The sequence below is a fragment of the Tarenaya hassleriana genome, unplaced genomic scaffold (genome assembly GCF_000463585.1).
Source record: "Tarenaya hassleriana unplaced genomic scaffold, ASM46358v1 Cleome7, whole genome shotgun sequence".
Taxonomy (NCBI): domain Eukaryota; kingdom Viridiplantae; phylum Streptophyta; class Magnoliopsida; order Brassicales; family Cleomaceae; genus Tarenaya; species Tarenaya hassleriana.
Window position 1 is genome coordinate 2,850,831 of NW_010969548.1, and position 9,795 is coordinate 2,860,625.

The following is a 9,795-nucleotide window of genomic DNA, read 5'->3' on the forward strand; positions in this document are numbered from 1 at the left end:
GGAACCAGGATTGTTCTCGTCGATCTTAAAAGCCCTCCGCGACGTGGTCATGTCCTCCGGCCTCTGCCAACAGTAATGATCCGTGTCCCCGTCCCCAACCTGTCGGATCGAATTCCATGAACGTATCCATCAATTACCATCCGCAATAATATCGTCTACTATATAGTCCGAACAAATATTAAAATTTCAACATTTGATACAGTGAGCCCGGTGTCCCATCACCCCATTTATAACCAAATTCGGTAACATATGCATCCGAAATGATCGCTATAATATCTATTGAAATTTAAAGGGAGATCAAAAAAATAATATTAAATCAAATCGCAATAAAACCGATCGCCCATATAATAATAATAATAATAATAAGAATAATAATAATAGAAAAAGAAAGAGATCGTACCTCGGCCCAAAGAACATTGGGGCTGGTATGAGCCTTGATGAAGTAATCGGTGCCCCATTTGATGGCATCGAGGGAGTGAGTCAACTCGCCGGCGGAGGAGAGCGAGTCACCGTACTCGATGACGCTCCAAGAGAGCATAGTCACCGTGAAGGCCATCGGCAGCCCGAACTTCACGTGGTCTCCGGCATCATGATATCCCCCCACCAAATCCACCTTTTTTCATTTTCAATTTCAACCCCAACATTATTACTTTATATCACAATCACCCAAAAACAATATCTGTCAACATCATATGCTTAAATCAGCAATTACTTTTCTGATTTTATTCGTTAGTGGACTAATGCAGCTGTTAATTATGTTTCAAATGTTGAAGACATGTTTCGGATCGCGACAGAATATGAAAAGATGGGATCTTTGACATTTTCTTTTAACTCGGTTACTATTATGAGACAATACTATGTTTGAAATCGAATTTCGAAACTGTCGATGTATACGAATCCGTATTCAAAAAATGAAATAGTTACAAACCATTAGAAAAATGGACTGGTTTCACACTTTCTTATAACAAAAAATAAAAAAGAGATAATTCAAAAATTAAAACATACTGTAAGCTTTTTGTTTTCATATGTTCAAATTTTGAAAATTAATAAATTACAAAAAAAAAAGATATATGAAAAAATAATTTCGCAAAAAGATAGAAGGGAAAATGGAACAACATACCCCTTGTTCGAGGCCGTCGGTGAGGCCGGAGTGGTCGCGCCACGTCACCCGCTGGTTATACGGAAGCCGACCGGACCTCTGCGCCTCGAAGTACAGTAAGCTCTTCGTCAATGCCTCGCCGTAGTCGTAGCCCCCGCTGTCCTCCGCCGCAACAGTCACCGGAGCTCCGACGAACGCCCCGGCGGAGATGAGAAGAGCAACAGAAAGAATGAGAAAATGACGCCGACGGTTTGGCGCGAACCGTCTGCGTCGGTGCTCCTCCTCCGCCATTGTATACTTTCGACGATCTCTCTCTCTCTCTCTCTCTCTCTGTTTCTCTCTGTTCGAGGTGCAGAGAGATCTCTCCTCTCTCCCTCTCTCTCTCTCTCTCTCTCTCTGGTTACGTATTTGAAAATGTGGATTTAAGGAGAGAGACGCGAGGTTTTTTTTGGAAGGGTGAAAGATTCACATGAAAATGTGGAACTTTTACTTTCCACATTATACGGTCGATGGAGTGGCAGTGACCGTGATTTATGCAGCCACTTATTGCTTTTGTTGTGCTCGTTTTTTGGCCGCTATTCCCAATTTTCCCACCATTATTTTAACATATATTTAATCAAATTTATATTATATATATACATATATAATCATATGAAGCTTTAAGAAAATAATCGTATAGAGCTCCAAGTAATTGATATATATACACATTACCATGCTTATGGTCGATGATATGCACATTATTAGGATTCTATTGAAATGGAAATGTAAGGGAAAAAAACAATATTAAATTAGTGGACTAACAAATATAATTATATTCTATTTTTTTATTTAAAAAATGGATTTAAAAGCAAGGGGAGTCAGTTGAACTGGGTGTTACGGTTGAGAGAATAGGAGAGGACCCCAACACCATCTAAGATTCTCCTATCAATTTAAAGCTCCAATTATTAATTACGAGTTCCCCATGAAATGGCCCCCTTCATTAGGATACTAATCATGGCTAATTTATTGTGATAATGATGCGATTTCAAATTTAAAAAACCGGATACATGGGATGATTAAACTGTCCATGAATAATTCCTTTTGAAAAAAAATATTAGAGAAATTTTATAATTTGCTTTAAAATTATCAAATTTTGCTTTATTCAGCAATAATTATTAATTTGCCTACTCTCTTCTGCTGTTTGTAAATATTATTAGAAGTAAAATTAAAATCGATTTTATGAATTGGAACAAGGAAATTAAATAGAATAATATCTTTTCGATTTTGTGTTCTAGAGTTGATAGCACCGACATTGGTTTAACTGCAAGCCAAATGCCTAAACCGGAGCAAACCAATATCGATATTTATTTTTGTTTTTTATTTTATTATGATTCGTTTGGTAAACTTATAGGAAAAACTCCTTTCGTTTCATCTCTATGTTGGATAATTAATTTTGTAAACATCCATAGTAAATTGCTAGTACTTAAGAATTTTAAACTCATATATATATATATATATATATGAAGAAAAATATGATTATTTGTAAAGGTTTAAAGTTATTTAAGTTACGGTAGTAATATGCAAAAGTGGTCCCGGATACACATGCCCTAACATTATCCATCACACGTATGCGAATTCGAAGATATGAATGGACTGACCAAATCATATTTAAGAGTTAGTGTAAATTTGATGATTGCTTTGGTACGTGTCAAGCTGGACAACGTTTTTTTATAATTGAGAGATTTCGGGATTCGATTTGATAAGTGTATATGGATTCTATATTTGTAAAATGGAAAAAAATCTGTAATTTATTTTAAACTAGAGCTAAAAAACCAATTACATTTTGTTCTAGAGATTTGAGCGGCAGATTGTTAGAAGCTTCAATATGGGAGTCTTAGTATATAATAATTTTATTTATTATTCTTTTAATTTGCTCGAAAACAAAGGTATGTATGTATATATATATATGTATATTTCGAGAGAGGAGAATATAAATATTAGTTGATGATATAAAAGGACTTAACTTCTACATATATAAAATCAACTCGTGTGATTGTTACTAATATATATGTGTATATATATATATTAGTTGTATAAATGTAGTTATCGTATATGGACGGACGTAAACGGACTTAAACTTTGTATTGTATTTATTATATGGTTGTTTTTGGCTACGAATTTAGAACTAAGATAGATAATGAAAACATAGTGAAAGACCCACGTATAGTAACTACTAGGCAGACAAAACACTGCTGTCATCAATCAGAATCAATGCATCAAAGCTCAAGCTCAATGTCTCATTTCCCGCTTTCTTTTAATCCATGATAACTATATAATCTGAAAATCTTTTATTCGAAATATTAGTAATATCATTACAAGTACAAATTATTGCAGATATGATCTATAATAATTACAAGTAACAAAGATATAGAACACCTGAACTTGAAAAGTTCGGTCGATAAAACGGGATGTAAAACATTCTCTGAATTCAAATCTCAAATTAAAAGATGAGTTCAAATTATATGATTAATTTTTAATTTTGAGATTAGTTTGGATTTTGATTTTCGATTATGAAAAGGTAAAATATGAGACGAGTGAGTGAGTGGCTTTTGACTTTTGGAGATCTAATGGGAGCATGGTTCTCGTGTGCACCTCCACGTGTCCGTAGACCTAAACACATGATTTGTGCAGCGATGGAGAAGACCGGCTAAGCCGGTAAATATTTCTGAAGCACCGACTTTTGCCGTGGACCCCATCGTTGTCTCCTCGACCGACAATATGGTCAAAGCACTTTGACTTTAAGGCGCCAAAAATTAAGACTAGGATCAGTGCTTAACTCGTGTTTATGGAATATAATAATATTCTCCAAACTGAATCTAACTGTTTGCTTCTTCATTTTTTTTTTCTCTAATATGTACGCGTAATGGAAAATTTTCATCTTTCTTTAGACGGGAAAGTTGAAAATTTCAAAAGGCAAGTTTGTGGCTTTTAAAGTGTTAATTAAGAGACTTAAGCACCGGCTGATTAACTTTAATATTTTTGCTAACTTTTGAATAAAATTCCTTGTATAAATGATAAAAAAATCCTCTAATTGATCTAATTTTTGGTGAGAGCTATAACAAAAATATGCATATTTATTTGATATAATGTGTTTCTAAACTTTTTTAAACCATACTGTTTTTTTATCACGTTAAAACTATAGATTTTCTATCTAGGACTAATATCGCATATAAATACCTGAACTTTTACAAAATTTCCAAATAAATACCTGAACTATAAAATTTCCAAATCAATACCTAAACTTTTCAAAACTTCCATATAAATACCAAAACTTTTAAAAACTTTCAAATACAATAATTTTTGTTGACGATGTTAATCGACGAAGTGATCGGATTCCGTTATAAATTAAACGGCGTTTATGGAATTTGGTTGTATTTGGAAGTTTTTTAAAAGTTTAGGTATTTGAAAGTTTTGAAAAGTTCAGGTATTGATTTGAGAATTTTATAGTTCAGGTATTTATTTGAGAATTTTGTAAAAGTTCAGGTATTTATATGTGATTATCCCTTCTATCTATTATATTTTTTTATATTTTCGATACAAAAATGTAATTGGAATTAAAATGGTTCAAAAGGGATCGAGATTGAGACCAATATGTGATAGAGACAATACATAACGAGGAGCAACGTATATCTAAATTAAAAAAATTTCCAATTTTGCTCAACCATTTTGGTAATATTTGTTTTCTTTTCACATTTTTAATGTATTTATGTTTTTTTTTGTGTCCATTAACCAACCAATTTGTGGTGGATCCCTGGTTTTGTACCACGCGACGGACGTAAAACCCATTAAATTCCGAAATCCACGGACGATGAATAATGATATTAGTGGGCCCCTTTTGAACTCGAAGCAAAGACAATGCCACGTGTAATCCAATTATAGCATCTCTAGATAATAAAAAGAAAATAACAGTATTTTCTCATGAAAAAAAAAATCAATTTAACTATATGATTGCTTTATCCAATTGTTAAAATCACATCTGATCGTTGTTGTTTGAGTAGATTATGTTTACTGAATGTCAATAACAGTAATTGAAGGCTCCTCTTTTAGGGATAGAGAATATTTATATCTTTTGTACCAATAAAATTCTATAATTCTATTTGAATTATAATTTCTTCTATACATGAGAATAAATGAAAACGTAAATAAATATATATAATCTCTGCCCAAGACACTTCACATTAAATGCCTTGTGGGCATGAAAAATGTTATACATGTTCGAGAAATGTTCATCACATTTTCATAAAATCATTATATATATATTTTATTTAAAATACGTAGTACTTCTTCCTAGATACGGTCAGGATATTTTTTTTAAAAATTTTCTTTTATCAGTTTGTAATGGGATCCATGCCCTCGATATAGATATGGCTTGATACTTGTGTAATGATGCTATTAGTGTCCGAGATTCAATTAAGCCCAATTAAGTCCAGTTTTAGTAAAGCCCAAGGCCCACAAAAATTTAAATATATTATGGAATTTTAGTTGGGCCTGATGGGCTTACTTTGGATAAAAATGAAAAACCTTCCATTACCGACATGTCCATGTAGGATGAGTTTGGTCATTCGGACGTTGTTAGATAAATTTGGTCATTTTTCTTAAAAAAAAATACTTTCTTTTTGGAATCAACCCATTATTATTATTATTATTATTATTACTATTAGTATTAAACATTTATCGATTTTCCAAAATTTCCAGATTCGAGGAAAAGTTTTAAATGGGGCGTTACGTGGAAATAGAATATATGCCATCGGAATCTTTTTTGTCATATGAAAAGCATGTCTGTTTTAAAACATTAAAATGTTGCTGTCCGAATTGTGTGTACTGCAATTATATTTAGTGTGAAAACGCATTTACATAGCTACTCGGCCCCATCTTTAACGAATTCTGTGAAAGTGAATCTAAATTTCAATTTATATATTAAAAAAACATATTTTTCAAAAACAATGAATTTAAATGAAATGGAAAATCGAAATCTACTTGGGTTAATTCGAATAAGAACAAGAATTCTTGATTTGTATCGTGGTTTTGTAATAATGCACCATTAGTTGCGAAATTATTAGATTCCCCAACTCTCCATTATTATTTTCACATTATTAGGTAAATTTTCCCACGCCGCGTGGGGGCCCACAAGGAGCCTTAAATAATCTTGATTTGGATGGGTTCGATCATATACGTCCAAATCTTGATTTGGTCGTGGGTCTACAAAATTCCCACGCGCTGGAGCGCGTGCCGCTCTATCTATCCACCCATTTGATTTTGATCTATGATATATATATATATATATATATATATATATATATATATATATATTTGTAAGTTTATATTATTATGGTTGGGATATAAAAAAATAGAAATCTTGTTAATTAATTACCCAGTCAGTCTGCTAATTAACTAATTAATTAATGAAGTTGTTCGCAACGTGACGACCCAAAACATTCCATTAAAAGCTAAATGATATTTTGTTTAATGGTGAAAATATTCCATATATATAAGGTGACAAGGACAACTCCATCCAATTCTACAAAAGCATAATATTCCATTCTTTAGTCACATTTTCCATTTTATTATCTGTATCTATTTTAGGAAAGTAACATAGCTATTTCATTTTTATTTTGCATGAATTACCACTAATAAACAAAAGTCAATCTTAAACCATTAATGCAATATCCTCATATTTTAGTGCTTAATAGACAAATTCCTCCTTTACCCCCAAAAATAATTTATATATAAAAAAAGAAAAACAAGTGCGAATTTATGAACTTGGGTGTTGGGCCCGCTCGGCCAGCGGCCCGTTTTGGCGGAAAAGGAACTCGGCCCGTTCGAGTAAAACGCAGCGCTTCATCCCGAGAGTTAATGAAACCCTAAGGGGTTTCGGGACTTCGACACGAGAGAGGCGCGGTGCTCGAGGTGGAGAGGAGAAAGGCGATCGCAGAGGCGATCGTGGGAAGGAGAGGAAGATCGCGACGGAGGAAGAGTTTCCCGGCGATGGAGAAGCTTCTGACCGGTGGCGGTCACAAAGGTGAGTCGCGGAGTAGGTCGGTAAGTGTCTCGTACCCTGTCTCTTGGCGTTTCCCGGTGAGCCTCCGACCTTGTGTGGAGAGCCACCGTGTGTTATCCCTTCTCTGTTGTTTCTTTCCGTTCTAGTGGATTCGCCGGCACCGTCCGGCCGAGATGTAGGCCCGAGCTTGCTCGGTAACCGAACTCGTTAAAATCATTATTATTATTATTATTATTATTATTATTATTATTATTATTATTATTATTATTATTATTATTATTTTCCGGAGTTACAAATCGCTTTCCTAGACCGATTCTGAAGTATTTCTTATGATTTTGCTTTTAGGGTAATGGTATAATATCTCTCCTATATCTCCAATTCCAACCACCCAATTCTTTAGAGAGCTTCTAGTCTCTCATAAACCGGCATGCTGTTTCCCCCGATTTAAGAGAGACTTGGAACGCATGTCATCGACCGTAATTCACATGGTGGTGGTGGACGTTGAAACAAATTGGTCTTGGATATATTGCGTCTTTGTTTGGATATGAGACCCTCATTCCGGCGAAACTCGGTCCCGACTCGTCCGAGTTAGGGCTTGAGTGGAGGAATCGGGTGAGTCAACGGCCGAGTCAACTCGGGTGACTCGGCGGTTAGGGTTTCCGAAATTAGGGTTTCGGATTAAACCCGGTTTACACCGGTTTAATCGATCCAATTTCGGTTAAACCCGGTTTGGGTCAATCGAACCTTGTTCGATTCGATCCAAGTCCGGTTATCGGCGGTCAGATCGGGTTTGACCCGGTTCCGACGGTTCAGACCGGATTCCGGCCGGTTCAGTCCGACTCAGACCCGGTCCCGGCCGGTTCAGACCGGTTCACTCCGGTTCGGTCAATTCGTTGACCAATTTGGTCAACAGTTGACCGGTTTAGGTCAAATCGGACCGGTTTAGGTCAAATCGGACCGGTTCAGGTCCGGTTTGGGGTCAATTGGACCGGTTTAGACCGGTTCAGGTCAATCTAGGTCCGGTTTAGGTCAATTGAGTCCGGTTTAGGGCAATTCAGACTAGTTTAGGCTGGTTTAAGTCTCAGTTAGGGTCTGATTTGTCTGGGAAGGGCTAGAATTGTTCGGTTCAGACCAATAGGGTCTGATTGGAGGGGAATTAAGGCCGGTTTAGACTGGTTTAAGTCTAAGGTTAGGGTCTGTTCGTCCAATTAGGCTAGAATTAGACCGTATAGGTCAATTGGGTCCAGTATTTGATAAGATCAGATTGGTTTTAGGCTGGTAGAGGTCTGTTTAGGATCTGATTTATCTGATTAGGGCTTGTATTGGTCGGGTTAGGATCTGATTTTGTGGTTAGGACTAGATTGGGTCAGTTTTAGGGTTCGGAGTGTATAATTAGGACTAGAACTAACTGGTTTAGGGTTAGGATGGTCCAAATTAGGTCTGATGGTGTTTGGTTTAGGGCATAATGGACTGGTTTAGGGTAGATTAGGGTCTGTAGTGATCGGTTTACCTGTTAGGTCGGTCTAGTATCCAAATTTGGCTTGGTTTAGCGAAATATACTAAGGATAGACCTGTTTTAGATCTCGGTTTAGCTAATGTAGGTCATAGATTCCTGTTTCTGTTCAGTATAGGTCTGAATGATGACGTTTAGCTGGGTAAGAGGTCTGGGTAGACTAAAATAGGCTGGTATAGGTCTGAAATTGACTGGTTTAGGTCGGTATAGATCTGTAAGGGCTGTTTTGGGTCTTGGTTAGGTCTGGTTTTAGCCAAATTTGAGTTAGTCTAGCTTAGTCTAGGTCTGATCAGTAGGAAATTAAGTCAAAATAGGCTTGATTAGGTCTGATTAGAGGTTAAAATGTCTATAGAGACATTGTTTAGGTCTAATCAGATTAGTATCTGATTGTAGATTTAGGTATTATCTAGTTTAGGACTAGATAGGACTCCTAAGTGCCAGGTTTGAGTCATAGAGTCCGGTACATTGACCGGTTAGGTCTGATTAGTTGGGATTTGACTAAAACGGGTTGGTTTAGGGGTTGGTTATGTCTAGGATCATTAGGTACAGGTCTGTAGGGGTCAGTTTAGATCAGGGCAGGTCTGTAGGAGTTGGTTTTAGGCGTTTATAGGGTCTGATCAGATTAGAATTAGGTCAATTAGGCTTAGTTCAGGTCTGATTAGGGTGCTAAAAGTCTAATCAGGGGTTGGTAAGTCAATAGGGGTTGGCTTAGGTTTGATGATTAGGACTTTTAGGTGATTAACTAGGACTTAGGATCATCTAATCAGGGGTTGGTCGACTAGGGTTGGCATAGGTCTGATTAGGGTAGTGTGATGGTCTAGTCGGGACTTTTGGTTGTCTAACTAGGGCTGTTAGGATCTAGGTAGCACTTGGGTAGGTCTGATTAGGACTTTGTGAGGGGCCGGGTAGACTCGGGATCGTAGGACTGGTTAGGACTGTGTTGGGGACCATGTAGACTCGGTGTTATAGGTCTGATTAGACGTAATCAGGTCCGGTTAGCCTTAAGTTAGGTCTGGTTAGACGTAATCAGGTCTTAAGGTAGGCTGTGTTTAGAGTCTAATAGGTCGGTTAGGCAAAATTATGCCTAGGGTAAGTCCAATCAGGTTTGTGCGAAAGTCTAGGAGGTCGGTTAGGTAGAAATATACC

At 36.3% G+C, this 9,795-nt stretch overlaps 1 protein-coding gene across 1 annotated transcript in view; it reads right to left on the reverse strand.

Moving 5' to 3' along the window:
* The window catches only part of LOC104801003 (endoglucanase 11), a 3,844-nt gene extending 2,241 nt beyond the window's left edge, over positions 1–1,603 (reverse strand). Inside the window, 3 exon segments of the mRNA XM_010524057.2 lie at positions 1–99; positions 401–613; positions 1,121–1,603. The exon segment at positions 1–99 is cut by the window's left edge and continues 12 nt beyond it. Coding sequence (XP_010522359.1) covers positions 1–99; positions 401–613; positions 1,121–1,390 — 582 coding nt within the window. The 5' untranslated portion in view covers positions 1,391–1,603.
* Between the last annotated feature and the right edge of the window lie 8,192 nt (positions 1,604–9,795).